This window comes from Bacillus rossius, chromosome 18, assembly GCF_032445375.1.
Source record: "Bacillus rossius redtenbacheri isolate Brsri chromosome 18, Brsri_v3, whole genome shotgun sequence".
Classification (NCBI taxonomy): Eukaryota; Metazoa; Arthropoda; class Insecta; order Phasmatodea; family Bacillidae; genus Bacillus; species Bacillus rossius.
The window spans coordinates 26,928,913-26,949,228 of NC_086345.1; the positions used below are offsets into that span (position 1 = coordinate 26,928,913).

The window sequence follows — 20,316 nt, forward strand, 5'->3', positions numbered from 1 at the left end:
TGTCTTACTTTCATTAATTTGTACACAATATATTAATATAGCGTATTGTCCTAATTTGATCTACTTTTAAAATTACAACCAGTGTCGCAAATCTTAGCCAGAATTGTTTCCGCGCTCTGCGTACTTCGCACGGGAAAGGTGATCCTGGCTGTTCCGAGTCGCCGAGGCCACATCAGTCCCCCACAAGGGTGGGGCTGGGTGGACCCCTGGGCTTAGCCCTGTTTATTCTTATCTCAGTGTGTGAAATAAATATTCATACTCGCTGTTGTTATTTTAAAGGAAAATAATTTTATAAACAAAACTTAGGCTGGACTTATAAAATAGTAACCATAATTATACTGAATTTTACTGTTAAATAACATTCTAAAAAGTGTGTAAGAAATAACCATTAAATTATAATGTAGCAGGTCCCTGTAAAATTTTGGGGGTGGGGGGGGGGGGGGGGGTGTGAGCTTCTTCGATCCTGGGTCCAGGGCCCGTAGTCGAATGTGGGGGCCATGGGTCGGACGCTGAGTGCTGCGGTAGCACAATCTACAGTGCCAACCCATTGTGTATTAAAGCAAAACCTCTTCAGGATTAACTTCTTTCAAGTTGCAATAAATCACTCCTGTATCCATCAACGTGCTACGTGGCCTGAACCCCCTTTGAGAACTCACTGGGCATTAACATCAACCCATTTCAACCTTGAGACTGCCCACACCGCAACAAAGTAATGATTAATGCTCAAGAAAAGGAAACTGAACATTTAATATTTTGGGTTTTATTTAATGATTGAAAAACTTTGTCCTCAAGAAAATGGTTTGATTATTACTTTGAAACAAGGCATTAGTACATCTACATTAATGTTATTAAATACATGAAACACACTTGTCAAGTTTTTTGAGTGATGCTTATAGTAAAACACGTGCAAACCAGCATTAAATACAGACCAAATTTAAAAATGGTTTCTGCCGCTTCTGCGTGTAAGGTATGTCGGTCTGTAGTGGGGAGAATTCACAGAATTGCAGCCTACCTAGCTTACAATAAATTATCCTTCCACAATAATCTCACTGTAACCTTATGTAGCTTAGTTGCTATACGTTCCTTATTCTGTTTTCACTTGTGGGTTTTTCTTTTCCTTCTTTTAAATCCTGGAAGAGAGGGTCCGGATCCCACGGACCTTACCCCCTGGTTGGGTCCCTGTGCATGCAACAGGTCAGGCGTGGGGACGCACGTGATGTCGGTCATTATGCAAGCATTGGGTTGATTGACAAGCTGCAGGCGTTGACACCCACCGCATTCAAGACGAGCGAGACACCGTGGCATGCACCTGTTTGAATGGAAGGGGGGGACTGTTGATTTACCACAGGGCCGCGCTAGGCGTCCAGGCCGTCTCTGCTTTGTGGCAATGTTCAAGCATCTAGAACCTCTGTTACCTGGTTACCAGCTGCTGTGACTGTCACAAGCACTTCTGACTGACTGGACCTATTCTTCTGGCCTTCTGGTTGTCTGTTTTTAATTGCTTCCATAGGGTCAACAATTCTAGGTTCAATGATTTTAGGCAGGATGGAGATGGCAAAAGTTTTTTTTTTTGACGTGATAACGTCAAATCGATGAACGCCGGCTGCATGCACAAAAAAGAATGACTCATTGTCACGTTCCGCCTGAGCCGTTCGTGCAAAAACCGGCTAACCACCGTGCGAGAAAATTTTCTATAATATCAAACAGGTTAAGGCAGGCTTTTTAAAAGCAGCAATTTAAAAATTTTTATTTATTTGTCCAATTTCGTCATTTCAAATTAACAATTTATTGACATTGATTTGATTTCAGTTTATTTCTATAACTAAAAGTTTGTGATTGTATTTAAACAACTTATTTAAATTAAATTTGCAAAAAATGTAAATAATATTTGAAAATTTAAACATATGCAATTTTTCATAAATGTTTTCTTATGACGTTATTACGTAAAATTATCGTCCGTAAACCGACTTTACAGACAACCTCCTTTTTTTACATTTAGTTCGAGGCACCTCTTTGGTTACTTAATTTTCTTTGCATTACTAAATGATTTAATAAATTTACCTCTAAATTGATTTCGACAGCTCTCGTGCATTCACTAAATGTAATTTTTGAGCTGTACTAGACAATAATTATGAAGTTTTGCATGGCGTTTCAACGTTTAACATGATAAGAATCGGCTCGACAACAGAAAGATGAGGGTACATAAGGGTCAACCTGAAAATTTTATAAAGAAAAGGGAGGGATACTTTTAAAATTCTAACTGGTAGAAAAAAGAGACCATATTATAGTTTATGGAGCGCAAATGAGATAACCTCGAAAACTGCTCTTTGTGACTGTGTGGCTACAAAGGTCTATATGAGACTCAAACTAATCAAATCTTTCTCACCCTTCTTTACTCTTTGATCTGACTCATTGCAACAGTTGCACAAGTGCTCCTGGGTGTGGGGACATTGGTGTGCAATAGTGACACATGTACCATCAATTATATGAACAGTCAAATAAGCTTAGTAGTGGTTTTAAACCTCTTCAGGCAGTTTTGACATCGATCGGGGCTTCATCCCATGAGCCTAGTAAGATTCTGCTCCCTTCCCCACCACATCTTTTCCGACATTTGTAGGTAAGCGTGCATGTGTGTTCACAAAGTGTGCCACAATTCTGGGGAATTTATCCGTTGCCGTCACTGACTTAAGTAATTCGGTTTTCTGTTTCAATTAATCCAAATCTTTTTTCTTAATGTCCTTAGGGCCTGCCTCGGACTGTACCTGTCTGAATAGTTATTATTTACTCCTTAACGGAACTTTGAAATCAGATCACGCTGAATCTTTGTCACGCAACGCGGCTGGCTCACGCAGCACCTGAATCAATTCGTAAGCATTGTAAAAGTTTTAATCAAGAATTGTACGAGGGCGTGTGGTGACTGTCGACGCGAATGAAGACGTTGAATGGGAAACCGTGTTGCTTTCTGGCCACGCGCCGACCCAGTTGCAGGTACCGGGTGTTGCCCGATGCTGAGTGGGCCAGGCCTTGGTGTTGTTGGTAAGTGTATGAGGAGGCTCCGAATCTCGTTCCACACACAAGTCAACATCACACCCTGAGAGGAATCTCTGCCGGGTCTGTGTTCCCTTGACATACGGTGGGGCCCGTTCGGCACTTATCGCAACGAGTGTAACCCTCCGGACTTGTAAGTGTCTCATAAAACAGAAAACAGGTACACACATTCTGATAAAACTTGAAAATTTCATCTTCTAGACCAGCAGTTCCCAATTTTTTTTTCCGGCCGGGGAACCCCCCATGATCGACTTTTCTTTCGACAGAACCCCAACTCCTGCGAAGAAAGTTGTTCGAAAGTAACTGTGCCTGCTTCGTACGACAAACTTCCCGACTCATGGAACCCCTGTGACCCTGCCAAGTGACCCCAGGGTTCCGCAGAACACCTTTTTAAAAGCGCTGTTCTAGACACAAGAGAAACAAATTTAATTTCTTTTACATGCTTAAGAAAGATGTACATGATGTTAAATGGCAGTTTATAAAATACTGGTATGGTTACATTCTACAAAATATGTGTTGTCTCTTTTTTTCCTTTTATTGAAAATTACATAATTAGACAAAAAAACAGCTTGCACATAAACAATTATTTTTCTATGCTAAACAATATTATGTGTTACAAAAATAATTTTTTTTCCGTGTATATTTTGTAAATGTAGTTTGTCAAGTCAGTAGGTAGTAAGAAATTGTGTAGATAATGGCCCTTGTAACTACACAATGATCTATTAACAGTTACAAAAAAAAATCACTTTACGTAAATGCAAATTAACTATAGTTTGTAGTAATTTGTTAGTGTAATATATTTCATAATATTTTCACTATCTACATAATGTACATTTAGCCATCAGAAATATAATGTACACTTCCTACAGTACTAAAAAAAATTGATCTTACATAACATTTACAAATACATACTATATGCACTGCCTAACATTAAACACATACCCATGACACTACACAATTATACAAAAGGTTTTATGTTATCGGCTAGTATAAAACAAAACTTTCTTTTAGTAAGGACACAAAAATAATGCAGAGATTTTATGGTATTTATTTAAATAGTAACATTTATTGCATTATATTTACAAATACTATGTTTATTTGTACCAGAAGGATTTGTGAAATGGTAATATAAAATTGCCTTGATAAAATGTAAATCCATGTTAATAATTTGCCATTAAATGCATACTACATTTTAAACTGTGAACAATAATCAGTGACTACCAGTATGTGTATAAAAGAGCATTCTAAACAGATAACCATTATCTAGTGGCAAAACAATAAAATATGTAGTTAATGCATGTCTTCACCCAATCATGGAAATTTTTAGTATATATATCCTTATATGTGTATGCTTTGATTTTGTGAGATAAAAGTTAGGAGGAGCTGTGAGAATTTTTTCATAATCATAAGAATCTCTATGATATTATAAATTTTGTACTAAAACAAAAAATTGATTTTACACTCCCAAAATGTTTCTGTAATTTTTCAAGGGCACAAAGCAGTAAAAACAATTAGGCATTACAAAGTTATAAAAAAAAATAGCTCTCAGAAGAATTTATTCTCAAATAATAATAAAAGATTTCATCTAAATGCCTTTCCTTTTGATGTATTGCTGGAAAGTTGCTGACCACACTCAAACTAACATCATAGATCTGAAAAAAAAAATTGATTACCACATGACAAGTGAAGATCTTAAATTTCGCAGATTCTTTTTACAACACGATTAAATCCAAGGATACTCCTATGCCGTTAGTGTTGGTGTATGCAATAATTTCCATGCTAGTAATTGAAGTCGAAATGAGACCCATACCTTTACCCATTTCTCTTTTTCGGATAGCATTGTATATAATGAGGTTTAAAGATACCTTGATAATTTTTTGTACAGATCGAGTTCCTTTCAAGCCATTAAAGTAACTTCTAGCGTTCGCCTTCATATAACCATGTTCAACCCATAGTGACTTCAAATGTTCAACAGACACAGACTTCTTTGACTAATATACGTCCAGGGTTTCTCCAACATTTTCAATCGGAACAAAGTTGTTAGGACATGTCTCACGGTGGTTTAAAACAAAAAAAGGCAAAATAACAACAGCCTGTCACCTCCGTACCTTAACCGTCCGTCCATCAATGCCACACAGCCAGCCAACTGATTTACAACTGGACTTCATCCGTCCATCAAAATATTTTATTAAGTAAGTTCTACCAGCAATCCATGTTTTTCCTCTCTCTCGGGAGATTTATATAGATTTTTTATTCACTGTTTATGTGGTTTTTTACGTACATACTGTGTTAATGCTACCCCAGAAAAAATTCAGAGACGTGATTAAAATTGTTTGAACACGAGTTTTAAAAACCACACTGTTGTTATACAAAAAAATCTGAAAGACCTGTGCAAACACCAACGGGCATGTATTCTGTCTGGTAGCAACTGACTGCCGCGGCCAAAAACATGGAAATAATCCGTCCGTCAAGTCAGAGCTTGCCAATCTTTTGACGGACGGACGGACAGAATTTTTCGGACCATCAGATTGGCTGCAGGTCACATGACTGTCGGACGGATGATGTACGGACGGAGGTTACGGGCTACGTGATCCCGCTGTTACAAACCAACATCAGTTGATCTGTTGTTCGAGATTGGACTCTGAATAATTGGGTTCAACGGTTCCCAAACGGTGGGTCGCGACCCACCGGTGGGTCGCGGAAGGGTTACAGGTGGGTCGCGACTCGATCCTAAAACTGTCAGAAACCATCGAATAAACCATCAGAAAAGATAAAAAAAATCGAAACAACATCGAATTGTGTGCAAACACGTATCTACTGTTAAATAAATAACTGTTTTGCTACAAAGTGCTTATATTTTGTCAACCATTTTCAAATCAGAACACAAAATTGTTTATCAATAATCAACCAATATCTTAAAAAAACCATATATATGTGTATGTATATATATTTGCAATATTTGATGGTAAATTATATATACATAAGGAAGGGATACAATACAAATAAGGTTTTTTACTCCACCATGGACCGATAGACCGTGGAGGTATTCCTGTAAGGAAAGGTGGGTCGCCGGGTGAAAAAGTTTGGGAACCACTGGCCTAGTTATTAAAAGGGGAGCAATAATGACAGAAACAAGCTATATCAGATCTACGTAGTTTATTACTAATTATTTGCCTTTGTTAAAGGGGAGGGATAAGAACCAAGAGATACCTTCATAGTTTCAATAGTTTTTAGGCCACAACTATTTTCTGTTGTTTAATTTTCATAATTTGTCTTCTTTAATGCATAGTATATAGTTGATTGGAATGTACGAAGTTAGCAGTGACTGACTAACAGACAGTTTTCCCTCTAAAGTCATCTGCGTTGAGTATTTAATTAATTTGTTGGGGGGAACGATTGCTAGTTTTAATGCTGTCGATATGCACTGTTTAAGGTTTTCTTTGTTATAAATCTTTTCATGTGTGATATCTGCCAATCCTCCTCCAAGATTGCGAAAGAGTTGTTAATATTATAGTTTTAGGAAATCCTAAAAATAGTTTATTCAATAATCTCACAGGGAAAAGTATCTGTAATAGTAGGTTTGTTGATATAGTACTTTTAACTAAATTTCCATATATGTGTTAAAAATCTATTCAATCCAAAATGACTTCTCCCAGTTTCTTAGTCTTACCCCATAAAGAGTTTAGCCTACAGAAGGTCCTTGATGATCAGAGGTGAACGGGATAGAGTTTAGCTGCTGTTTCGAATGAGGTGGGCGGACGTGAATGAAGGAGAGACAGATAGGATGATCGGAGGTGAACGAAGGAGAGACAGGTAGGTAGGGTTTAGCTGCTGTTCCGGACGAGTTGGGCGGAGGACGGCCAGACTGTGTCCGTCGTGGGTTCGGCGCGGGGCACTCTCCCGCCTCACAGGAGCCGGAGGGCCAGCGCCCAGGCGGCCACCGCCAGGGCCGGCGCCGCGAGGCGGCTCGCCCCCGGGGCCCCGCTGCCGTCGCGGCAGAACTGCAGGTCGCAACCCGAGGCCACGTGGCCCAGCCGGCCCGCGAGGTAGCGCCACGAGCACAGCCCCACGTCGCAGCCCTCGTAGTCGACCAGCTTCTCCGACACGTAGAACATCACGCGGTGCCGCTCCCCGTCCGTGCACCTGCGCGAATCCACGGCACGTCTCGCTCTGCACATGTCTTCCGTTCAGACACAACTCTCGACATTGAAGTGGTTTCCCCCTTTCCCACGAAATGTGGCTACAGTTCGACTGTCACACACATAACACCGACCAGACAACAACAACCAACTATCTCAAGGGTCGTCCATTAATCACTTGAATTTTTTTTTTAGCAAATTTTTAACCACCCCCCCCCCCCTTCCCCACCCCCCCTAGTGATTTGTGGTGAGGTTTTAGAGTTATCTCTCTTCCCCCCCCCCCCCACCATAAATCACGTATATTTTTTTGGTACAATATATTTGTTAAAAATTTCAGAATATTATCTTTAAATATAGGTATAATCTAATTTAATTCTGGAAAATTAAGCACGGTGATAAAAATGTCCAGACACACATTAAGGTTGCAGGTTTATTTTCACTGGCATAAAAATAATAAAGGAAATGCTTATATGTGATTTACGCATGTATTCGGCGCCAAAATCAGTCTTACTGGCGACTGGCAAGCCGAGCCGGGTGGTTCATGTTGCGGCGGGCGGGGATATTGTTGCCTGGCTACTGCGAGTCAAGGTCACGCGTAGCTTTTCGGTTTAGTAGAAATCGGGCGAAAAAATAAATACACGTGATATCTCTACACCCCCCTCCCCCTTGTGATATTTCGTGATTTTTCCCGACCCCCCCCCCCCCCCCTTTCAAGCCTCACGTGATTAATGGACGATCCCTTAACCCAGATGATGCCAACCTTGCCATATCTTAACCTAAATACATAACATATCTTTCCCCTTAACTTAGTACACTACGAGATCGTTTAGTCTGTTCGGTAGTTGAGTCTCGTGTATTTTAATGAATGAAGACACGTGCATTCATTAAAAGACACGACTCTCATCTAGAGCTGTAGCAAACCGTATGTATTCGGTACTGAGTAACGGTTGCGCCATCCAGCAGAGAGTAACGAAACGTTAACACACGAATGCATTTCCGTTACTCGCAATTTTTCCTAGTATGGGTCAACAGTTCACTTGTAGTTCTACACTTTACCTATTAAATCAAATTAAATTTAGAATGACTTAAACAAGAGACACTCGTTCTCTTGGGCGTGGCCCTCACCTGTAGAGCACGGCCGCGAGGTTGGCCGCGAAGGGAGACAGCTCGGAGGTCTTCCACCGCCTGTGCGCGGCCGACTGGAAGCTGGCGTGCGTCAGGGGCTGCGGGTCCCGTGCGATGCCGAGCTGCGACAGCGCCATCTGCAGCGTGGCCGAGTGCGCGAAGTAGAACACCCCTAGGGGCTGCTGGGGTCCGCCGTCGCCCGCCTCTTCCACCTTCCTGCGGGCAGGGGACTCGCCGACGTAGGTCGTCGAAGCAGCTCGGCTTCCGGGTTGTAGCACCTGTGTTTCCGTACCATGTGCGTCTCTGCCCGAGGACGGGTGCAGATAGCAGTTCCCGAAACGTCGCTTGTTTCTGTTTTAGAAAACTGTTGTGTTTGTTTCGTCTTTTCGTTTGGTCGTGTTTTTGTCTCGTCTTGACTGTTGTGCTGAATTTTTTGGGTTCAATATTTTTTGTGCTGTCATCATTTGTGGTTTGTGGGCGTTTTCTCGTTTCTCTTTTTTTTTTTTTTTGGAAAACTATTGTGTTTGTTTCGTCTTTTTGTTTTGCTGTGTTTTTTGTCTCGTTTCAACTGTTGTGTTGAATTTTTTTGGGTCCGGAATTTTTGTGCTGTCATCATTTGTGGTTTTTTTTTTCGTTCTGTTAGTCCATTTTTCTTAGTTTTTTCCTTGTTTGTTGACCATATTCCTGTTGTGGAATATTGTGTGGCGTTAAATCCTGACAACAGCAATTTTTCCTTAATTTGTGTTTTTTGTCATTTGTGTTTTTTTGTAGTTTTCTTCTGCAGACATACATGTGCTAAGCAATGGCGTATGTCCAAAAGCCTACATCAAGTCATGCACTCCCATTGCACAAATCTTTCAAAGATAATAAACCCAGGAGTGTAATATTTTAAGATTTAGATTTAGATATATTTAGATTTTCGTTATCTTCTGTTTTTTGGAAAACTATTGTGTTTGTTTTCGTCTTTTCGTTTTGCTGTGTTTTTGTCTCGTTTCAACTGTTGTGCTGAATTTTTTGCATTCGGTATTTTTGTTCCGTCATCATTAGTGGGATTTTTTTTTCGTTCTGTTAGTCTATTTTTCTTTGTTTTTTCTTTGTTTGTTGACCATATTCCTGTTGTGGAGTATTGTGTGGTGTATATATCCTGACAACAGTAATTTTTTTTGCTTAATTTGTGTTTTTTTGTCATTTGTGTTTTTTGCAGTTTTCTTCTACAGACATACATGTGCTTAGCAATGGCGTATGTCCAAAAGCCTACATCAAGTCAGGGCCGGCACGTCCATACAGGCGAACTAGGCGACCGCCTAGGGCGCCAAGTGGCTGGCGGCGGCGCAGCACGACACATAACAGCTGATATAACATGTTTAACGATTATTGAAACTAGATGAAAATTGATTTTTGTAACAGTTTGGAATGTTTATACTGATATAAGTAATTATTTAAAGTCCACGGTGACCTGTTTATGATTTGTAATAAATAAAAAAGTAAAAAAAAACACAAGCCTGCTTACATTTGATTTTTCACAAAATATTAGGCTCACGTGATGTATTTTGAGGCAAGGAAAATTTTTTTTGGGGTGTCCGGCGGGGGGAGGGGGGCATTCAGTTTTTTCGCCTAGGGGCGCCAATTGACCTTGCACACCGGCCTTGCATCAAGTCATGCACTCCCAATGCACAAATCTTTCAAAGATGAAGGTTCAGGTGATCGGACATACGTACGTCGTAGCGACGGCGACTTACCTGAAGTGCTCGAGCATGTCGTGGACCACCGGGCAGCCGAGCTTCACGTTGAGGTGGTTGCCGTAGCCCGAGTAGTAGTAGTACTCCAGGTCCTCCCGGAACTCCAGCAGCTGGAAGAGGTCACCCAACAGTCGAACCCCGCTGGGGACCGGTCCCAGCCCGGAACAACAGACACAAGCTCAGATCCGGCCCCAAACAACCCTGGTCGCGTCCGCCATTTCTGGCCTCGGGCCGGCAACTGCATCACGTTGGGAACAGCCGTATGCCTAGGCCGTGTTATGTTCGCGCTCCACCCACACCTTAACTACACACCAAGGTCTTCTGTGTGCAAATCAAACGAAAATTGGCAACATAATTAAAAAATTTAAATTCATTTTTTTCATTCAAGGATAATTTTTTTTAACCATTGAGTATATATCATCAAACATTTTTAATGATTTGTGCTTTGTTTTATTACGCTTACTCAAGCGCGCAGTTAGTAGTACTGGGAAACTATTCAGGAAACGGTTCACAAATAACTTTAACTATTGGAGGTACTGGGACAAGATAATGTTCAAGTGCCCGGGTCAGTGGCGGATTTACAAATTTTCAAGGTATAGGCTGTAAAAGTTTTTGCCGCCCTTGCCTCAACAGTTTTCATGTCCTACATTATTTTTACAATCCACAACAATTTCGTTGAAATTGCAAGTAAAATAATTTTTGGGTATATTTTTTAGCTAATCGAAGCTCAATCATGTGGGCAGAGGGCGCAGAGGCCGAGGAGTACTGGTTGAGGGGGAAGGGGGGGGGGGGCGCTGCGAACTATAGCTGTTTTACTCTAGAATATGGAAGTTTGCTACACGGATTCACGGAACGTACAATGACAAGGGAGAGGGGAAAGTCATCGGCAAAGTTTTGTTGCAGACGTCTATCTGTAAAACATCAGAAAACAGAAAACCGACATGCAGAAATCTTTTTTGATTTCTATGAGGTAGCAAAAAAAATTTTAAAAAAATTAAATTATGTCCCCAAATTTGCCGCCCCAAAAATCTGCCGCCCTAGGCTCAAGCCTACTCAGCCTGCTGGTATATCCGCCACTGGCCCGGGTAGGAATCGGAAATCAGTATTTCGGTGAACACTATTTCGTAGTGGAAACAGTTGTTCGCAAGTATCTGCCGTGCCGACGTGGACCCACCTGCAGTTCCTTGGAAGAGAAGACGGCACACCACGGGGAGAGCTGCTTCACCTGCCACGCTTTGTCGTAGCGGCACATGTCGTACATCATGTTGATTTGGTCTGCGCGTCAGAGGAACATCATCGACACTTCCATCGACACCACGTCTTCAAACATCATACATGATCGTGCTAAACCTAAGTGCGGGAAGAGAGAAGGCGGATGAATTCACCCAGCGAACAGGCTTGTGGCACCTGCAGTGACACGAAACTGCCACTCGAGTTAGTGCTTATATCAGGGGCGTGGTTAGACATGCTTATAAACTACGCAAGAAATGCAAGACGAGAAAAGCTTAAATTGTCGTCCTATCGCTTACCACATGCGGTGTTGATGGTTTGGATGGTATGCCAGGGTGCCAACTAGCTAGTGTGAAATGATTGAGTGCTAGTCCTCAGGTGAGAATTAATGTGTCATATTTTATCAGGCAAACAAAACCAGTGAAAATTAATTCACCACATAGCTTGTGGTGTGGAATTTTTCAGCTTCAATACATGTTTTTTTTATATTTTAATTTACATAGTTCCTTATTTTAAGTGCAATATGTTAAGGAATGGAAATTAGTACATGCATAAAAAAAAATCATAATTTCTAATGGATCTAATATTGTTAAGAAATGTAAGTGTTGAAATTTTTAATTTACATTACTGCAATATTTTTTTCTTTGAATCTTTTCGATCAAATCTCTAACCTTGCATATACATACTAGAGACTTGATGGTCATTCATGAGTTAAAGGATTCGAATGTCCCATCCCTGGTTGATGAACTTACGTATGTTCAGCTTGTAGCGGAAACCCAGCCTGCTGCTAACATTCTGAATGAGGTTCTGCATTTCCGGACCTTCTTCGAACAGATGCATCTCCTTGTAGGTTTCTGGATTCTCGTCCACCTGTTTCCTCCAGGTATCACACACATGATACGGCTGGATGAAAAGAAACAGAACGGTTCTGTCAGACGTGGAGCTGTGAAATGGCTACCTATCTTATTTCCTAAACAAGTACGTACATTTTGTCACAGACGTTAAGTTAGTTAGGGGTTCAAGGTAAGTGGAAATGTGATAAAAAAGTTTATCATTTTTTAATGATGTTCACAATTTAAGCAGGGGAAAAAGTAGTGAGTACTGAATTACAGTATGACGGATAGGATTCAAACAATTTGAATACAATACAACCTATATTTTGTTTCCTTAAATATTAGGCTGTATTTTTTGAAGCCCAAAAATAAGAGTAGCTGAAAAAAATTTATTCTATTAATGTAATACAGCAAATACTGCTAAAAAATTATTTTGCAGTGTTTGCTCATGGAAAAAAAATTAAAAAACAAAAATGTGCGTAAAACTGGGAAATTGAAGTTGGTTCTGAACACAACTTTGCCGCATGATAAAAATGGTCAAATATGGAATTTGAAAATTGGAAACCATCAGCTAGACGAACAGCAGTTCAAGCACGTAATAATGCACGCATGACCACCTGTCGTGGCCAGCCAGAAAGTTCCCAAGATTTGGTGTGTGCCATGGGCGTCGCAACCGGGGGGGACGGGGGGGTCACGTCCCCCCCAATAATAAAAGTCTTTCATTTCGTCCCCTCCAATAATATATTTAGTTTCGTAGTTATATTATTAATATGATTTCTGTGGTATAACCCATATGTTGCGCATGGTGCATTTAGTCCAATCGTGGTAATTTGATCACTGTATTTTTACAAATTTGTTCTCTGAAAATATTTGTCTATAAAAAATAAATTATATATTGCAACCAACTATAATTAGAATATTTAATAAAGAAAAATGCCTAAAAAACCTTTTGCACCTTCAAATCCCAAATTTTCCCGGGGGAGGACCCCTGGACACCCCACTTTTTTTCCAGGGGATGGATATTCCTCAACAACTAAAACAATTTCAGTCCTCCCCCCCCCCCCCCCCCCCCCCAAAAAAATATATCCTTGCGACGCCCATGGTGTGTGCATTCCTCCTGAAGTGAAAGTTCAGCCTGGTCGGAACCGGCGTGTCGGCATGGGCGCCGGTACCCACCCGGAGGAGAGTGTCGTTCTCCGTCGGCTCCATGAAGTGGATGCTGCTGTGGCCAAACATCGCTCGAGAGAACACCTCGGCGCTCTGCTTGGTGCGCTCCTTCACCGTGTACCGGAACTGCGGGGACAGGCACAACAAGACAGTCAGTCTCCGACCCCCTGTTTGCTCCTACTTTGCCTCATCAGAGTTAGGTACAGCAAGAGCAGGGCCGGGGCGTCCATACAGGCGAACTAGGCGACCGCCTAGGGCGCCAAGTAGCTGGGGGCGGCGCAGCATGACACACAACAGTTGATATAATATGTTTAACGATTATTGAAACTAGATGAAAATGGATTTTTGTAACAGTTTGGAATGCTTATATTGATATAAGTAATTATTTAAAGTCCACGGTGACCTGTTTATGATTTGTAATAAGTAAAACAGTAAAAAAAAAAAAAAAAAACACAAGCCTGCTTACATTTGATTGTTGACAAAATCTTAGGCTTACGTGATGTATTTTGAGGCAAGAAAAATTTTTTTGGGGTGTCCAGCCGGGAAGGGGGGGGGGGGGGGGCATTAAGGTTTTTTGCCTAGGGCGCCAATTTACCTTGCACCGGCCCTGAGCAAGAGCCACTTTAGCCAGTCGTAACAATCAAATAAAGTAAAATTAACTCATTAAAATTAATTATTTACTATGTCACAAAAATAACAGTAGCAGTGACTGAACACAATAATTTATTTCAACAATTATATTTGGAAAAAAAAAATGGCAACCAATAGATTTATATTTCTCAGGGAAAAAAAGAAGCATTTACATAAGCCTTTTTTTAAAGTTAAAAAATAAATGATGCATCAGCAAGTAAATTAAAAATAATAAATAAGTTGTCTTGTTGTTCTGGAGGGCACAAAGATTTGTCTCAGTATGTTTATTTTTTCTAGATAAATTACCTAGTGTGTGATTTAAAATCCTATTAAGATCTCCTCTGAAAGCTTAAACTTTGCATACATTGTTATTGTACTAAATAGCCAAAATTTATACAAATACATTTAATAAATATTATCTTTTATTACTTTCCCCTTAAATTATCCTTCTATGTTATAGTTGACATTAATTTTCCCTTCAGGAACATATAAATCATGATTCATATAATATTGCATTCCATTAATTGTGTTTGAGGAAAACACAAACAAGCTTTAGTTTATTTTACTTTAGCACATTCTGTACTGTGTTAAAAATACACTTTAAAACGATACCCCGCAATCTTAAAAAAAACCTATATTTGTTGCTTAAATATTTGAGGTTATTTATGTGTATTGTTCTCATTGTCAAATATCAGCAGACACAATTGTGCGTCAATTTTTATGCTTGCTAAACTTAGGGTAAGAAGTTAACACTAGAAATTAACCTCTGACCATTTTATTTATCCTAAACTCAAGGAACTATTTGATGAAATGAAATTCGTTTTTTAAACTCAATTAAATGTTCTTAGGCTTAGCTTAAAATCAAAATAACTCATGGTGAAAATAGCATTTAACAAATCAAAAATTTAAGTTTTACACTATAAAAATGTTGCAATGTATATAAAACTACTGAAAACAACATGGCTTCTTCTTGATAATATCTCGCTTCCCTAAGGATTCAAAATGTTTCTCTACTAAATTATATTAAAAATAATGTTAATTCAAAAATATGTTGAAAACAACATGGCGTCTTCTTGATAATATCTCGCTTCACTAAGGATTCAAAATGTTTATGTACTAAATCATATTAAAAATAATGTGAATCCAAGAAAAATTTTGAAAACAATATGGCGCCTTATTGATAATATCTCGCTTCACTAAGAATTCAAAATGTTTATGTACTAAATCATATTAAAAATAATGTTAATTCAAATAAATATGATGAAAACAATATGGCGCCTTCTTGTTAATATCTCGCTTCACTAAGAATTCAAAATGTTTATGTACTAAAATCATATTAAAAATAACGTTAATTCAAAGAAATATGTTGAAACCAATATGGCGTCGCCCTGTTCTTGTATTAAAACGACGGCGGGACGCACCTCGTACATGCCGACGCTGTAGGGCCGCTCGAGCAGGCCCGGGTAGCGCGTCTTGAAGCGCATGGCGAGGAACTTCATGTCGTCGCGACCCTGCAAGGTCAGCAGCGACTCCTGGTCCATGCGCACCGTGAAGTTCCAGCGCCTCAAGGCCTCCAGGTCCTCCCAGCACAGGTGGCGCCCTGTGGGTGGAGGAGTACAAAATTATAGCAGCGTCTAAAACTGTGTTCAAAGGGCGATTCAATATTGAAACTACTACTACTACTACTAAACCTCTGCTCATGGCCGAGGGTTAGAAGAGAGAGGATTGTTTTTAGTGGGTTAAAATCCCACACTATTAACTCCACCTAATTCTTCAAATTCCCCTTCGTTGGTGTCCTTTGAAATTTTTTTAACCTCTCTCCAAAAAAAACTACTACTTAATCTACTACTACTAAAACTACTACTATTCTACTACTACTACTACAAAAAGTGAGCAAGTCGTTCAGTACTCGCCAAAAATGTGTAACATTTTACCTCGGTAATAAGCAAATTCGAGTGTTCTCATGTTATAAATATTGGACTTATACGAAACTTGGACACAAAATTTGACGCAGAATTCTTAAAAGTAAATATTTGTAAACTGTGTTTTCAACTACCTACATTTCTGGACGCGAGTCACACGTAATTTCCGAACCTGCCGCAAGAATTCGTGTCTGGAGCAGCTACGTGAACTATCAAATCGTTCGATGGTGAACTATATGATGAAACCTCTCCGATAAAAGAGAAAAAAGACTTTAAAACATGCTAAACCTTGGCTTTGGATTAGATTTACGACAAAACTTTTAATTAAAATACATGTCTGAGTTGTAACTGAAATGCTGTGTTGCATGGGAAACAAATGTGTGTGACACCTGCTGATGGAAAATTGCAGGCGCAGCCCCTATTGTCTGAATAAACTAACGACCTGTACCATGGCCCCCACATTCGACTACGGGCCCTGGACCCAGGATCGGAGACGGGACCCCTTACCCCTCCCCAATTTTACAGTCACGTGCTACATTATAATTGTCTTACCTAAACTCATTTTAGAATGTTATTTAACTTGAAAATACAGGGGAGGCCTATAATTATGGTTACTATTCTATAAGTCCAAACTAAGCTTTATTTATAAAATAATTTTACTTAAAAGTAACCTCAGCGAGTATGTATATTTATTTCACACACTGAGCTAAAAAATTAAAATAGTTACAGAAAAATAAAATTAGGATCTGTGTAAATCATAAGACACTGGCAACAAAATAAGACCACTTAAATTAATAACAGTTTTTCGAGCTTCTTCGGGCTACAATCATCAATTACATCGGAAAAGTCAAGATACGTGGCCAATTCATTCTCAATAGCTAAATTATGATAGTTAAACATTAAAAAATGAACAGGCCCAGGGGCCGTGGTCCCCTACAGGCCCGGGCCCTGGACCCAGGGGTCCACCCAGCCCCACCCTTGTGGGGGCCACGACCTGTACAGTTGAGCGGCATCTGGGCTTGACGGTGGTGTCGACACTCACCACCGCTCTCCTGCGCATTCCGCAGGATCTGGTCTCGGAGCTGGGCGACATCGGTGAGGTTCTGTATCTCCGGTCTCTTGGGGTACCGGGTGCCATGGCGCGAGAGCATCCACACCTGGGCCGGCTGGCAGTCTGCGAACAATGACACAACTCACATGAAATCTTTTGTAACTGAGGAGGGAGATAAATTAGGTTGAAGCCAAGCTACTGGAAGAATCCAAATAGAGCATGACGTAAAGAAACCCCCCAATCAAAGTAAATAATATTGAAGTGGCTTGGATTCTGGGTTGTAGCCGTGTCATAGGCGAATAATTCACCGACGTTTCGATCGACATTGCAGTCGCCATCATCAGGGAGCAGTTACCAGTACAACCCAGAAACCAAGCTACTTCAGACAATGGCCGTGAAAGCCTGCGATCATTATTAAATAATATTGTCCAAAAGCGGTGTTAAGCATAATGGTGGACCATCAATAATCCGTCGCATCCGTCCATCGCCCGTCCATCCGCCAACGGCCCGACCATTAACTGGCCAACTATTTTACAATGCTCCGCACGAACATCACAATTTTTTTTTTTTTTTTTCCATTTGGATGCTGCCAACTAACTAGAAGGGTTTAATTTTAAATAAAGTTTCTCTTGTAAAGGTAGATAAGTTTGACATGCACTTATACATCAATCGATTTAAACCTCACGTTATTAATGACATTTATGTCTCCGTTCTTGTTTTAAAGACCATCAAAATTTTAACTCATGTCCAAACACAGTTTAAACACATCTTAGAGAAGCAGCTAAACAAATAAACAAATTACAAAACCGTTTAAGAATATAAAAATTGCTGGCAATGCCTTGGAAACATTATGGAGGTTATTATTTAATCTGTCTTCCAAAAGTTAAAACTTGTAAGATTTTGATGAATGCATGGATGGACTTTTCCAGGCCGCCTGATTGGCTTGAAGTCAGGTGATTGGCAGATGGTCGGAAAAAAGAACGGATCTAGACACACGAACAGTGAGTTTGTGTAATTTCTCGATGTCCACCACACTGTAAGATCTGGCAATTTCCTATCTTTCTCCTTGGCGAAACCCATCTGCTTAGTTTATAACTTCGTCAATAGATGGCATTGCCTTGACTTTGTAACACGCTAGCATTTGGTGCATCCGTCACGTCTTGCCTAAGGATTACCTGCCTCCCCACAAAATGAAGTTTGGCCTCCAGGTTTTGCAGTCGCGTATTCTTGATGCACCGAGACTGTGCAATCAATGGAACTTTAGAATCAAAATTTCCCGTTTTTCAAGTGTATGTCCCACGGACTCGAACCTCGGTAGTGATATTAGCCCGGGAAACATCGGGTACTTCAGATAGTATACCTATAAAAGATAAATATTTACCATTATTGAAGCCTTATAGTCTGTTAGCAGCAGGAAAATGAAAAAAAGAATTTGACGAAATTGTGGATAGTTGTGAATCGCCCGGTCTGTTGACGGATGGACAGTTTACGGACGGATGCAACGGATCATTGTGAGTCTACCTTCATGAACGACGGGTGAAAGAGGAGTGGGGGCGGAAAAACACGAAAAGTGCCGAGCGCACGAAACGATTACATCACTGGTTCCATTCCACGCCACTCAAAATCACCTAGGAAAGGGGGAGGAGTGAAGGACGGATCCATTACGGCTTGACGAGGGGTGTGGGTGGGAAGAGTTTTGAGGCGGAGGTGGAAGAACTTCACTGTTGCCTGGGAGGGGTAAAAAAAAAAAGAAAAAAGAAGAAGGTATTGCGGCTGGGGGAGGAGGAAAAACTCCAGAGAAGTAGAAGGAGCGTGCATGATACCAGCTAAAGAAACCAGCTGTGTGTGAAGATGTGTTCCGAAACAGCAAGCGTTTGTTCTCTGCGGAGAGTGGATCTATTTTCAGCTTGATTTTGCCAGACCAAAGCAATATTCAAGAGGCGAATTTAGACGGAGAGGGAAATTGGGGCACAGGGGCATGTGGAACCTCCTCCATCCCTCTCCCCTTTTTGCTAAAACAAAGTAGGATAAACAATGCTTTGGATGAAATAACTTCCGAAGTAACATTTTGAACTTTTTTGAAGTGAATACTTCTATAGGAAGGTTTGGATCGGGAGTAAATTCATGTAAGTCATCATCGACATGGTCACGTGACATGTTAATTTTTTATATATATATCAAGGATAAAACTTAATTTATTCTATTTTTAAAGATACAAGTTTTTAATTTTGTCTTTATTTTCCAAGGAAATTTTAATGTTATTGTGTGCTACAAATCGCGAGTATTGTATATTATTTAGTAGGATGTTAAGTTCAGGTTATGCTTTTTATTTTGTTTATTTATTTACGATGCGAATTTCTTCAAATGTCAGGTTATTGATTTATTAGAGATAATGTTGATTATTTGTAGATTTAAGTTAATCATTTTTTATTTTTTCAATGAAAAAAAACTTCATTTCATCTAGTTTTAAAGTTATTATTGGTAGGGGCAAAACTTATGGTTTCGCGTCACCGACATGCTAGCGATATAATACCAAAATCATTTTCTTGCGTACATTGCGTACACTTGCGTACATTATTTCATATTACAAATTTAAAAAACAAAATTTTAAGTTTTCACTTCTGTCGACAGTTCCCATGACACACAATTAGGAAGTTTAATTTTAATTTTTTTTTTTTTTTTTTTTAACTTATCAAAGACGTGCGTGTGTAATTATCTGGCCGCACGGACTCGGCCGAGGCCACGCGCGGCGGGGAACCAGCTGCTTGCCCGCGCCTCCAGGTGGCCCCGCCTCTCGCTCTGACCCGCGTGATGAGGGGTCACGGGGGCAAGCGGCAGGAAGCGGTCCGTCAACATACGTCACAGTCGGGCGTTCGAGGGACTTTCTGCAAGCAGCATCTTCCTCGAAGAAACAATTCCATGTTCAGGCTGTATTTTGGACTGCAGCAGCCCAGGAAGCTGTCTCGTTGAATTTCCATCGCGCTGAACGCGAATGTTGTGTACGAAATAAATAAATAAATAAATAAACAAAAAATTTTTTTTTTTGCTTTTTTTTTTTTGACGTGAATTTCGATGAACGTCTTGCTTGACGGTCGGGCGAACACAAAACCGCGACGAAATCGGCCCTCCTTTCACAGCCACTCGCTCAACAGACTCCACATCAACATCAGAACATCCACACGTCCAGGGGCGCAGCCAGGGGGGGGGGGGTTAGGGGTTAACCCCCCCCCTTAGCACCAAATCTTTAATTAATTTCTTATTCATCACTCAAACAAATTTCATATTAAAATTAATAAAATTTTTACAATTACAATATTTAAATTTAAGTACCGAAAACTGCTAAAATAGCACTATTTTACACCTTAAAATCCAAATTTTCCCGGGGGAGAACCCCCGGACCACCCGCTTTAATACGGGGGGGGGGGGGGGTGG

The 20,316-nt window shown here is 40.2% G+C and overlaps 1 protein-coding gene across 1 annotated transcript in view; it reads right to left on the reverse strand.

The window, feature by feature from the left end:
* Nucleotides 1-756: 756 nt before the first annotated feature.
* Nucleotides 757-20,316, reverse strand: part of LOC134541082 (multiple inositol polyphosphate phosphatase 1-like) — a 45,720-nt gene continuing 26,160 nt past the window's right edge. The window contains exons 3-10 of the mRNA XM_063384235.1: nucleotides 16,876-17,007; nucleotides 15,333-15,511; nucleotides 13,291-13,407; nucleotides 12,034-12,184; nucleotides 11,226-11,326; nucleotides 10,052-10,161; nucleotides 8,313-8,528; nucleotides 757-7,191 (exon numbers count right to left, since the gene is read on the reverse strand). Coding sequence (XP_063240305.1) covers nucleotides 6,954-7,191; nucleotides 8,313-8,528; nucleotides 10,052-10,161; nucleotides 11,226-11,326; nucleotides 12,034-12,184; nucleotides 13,291-13,407; nucleotides 15,333-15,511; nucleotides 16,876-17,007 — 1,244 coding nt within the window. The 3' untranslated portion in view covers nucleotides 757-6,953. The remainder of the gene's footprint in view (nucleotides 7,192-8,312; nucleotides 8,529-10,051; nucleotides 10,162-11,225; nucleotides 11,327-12,033; nucleotides 12,185-13,290; nucleotides 13,408-15,332; nucleotides 15,512-16,875; nucleotides 17,008-20,316) is intronic.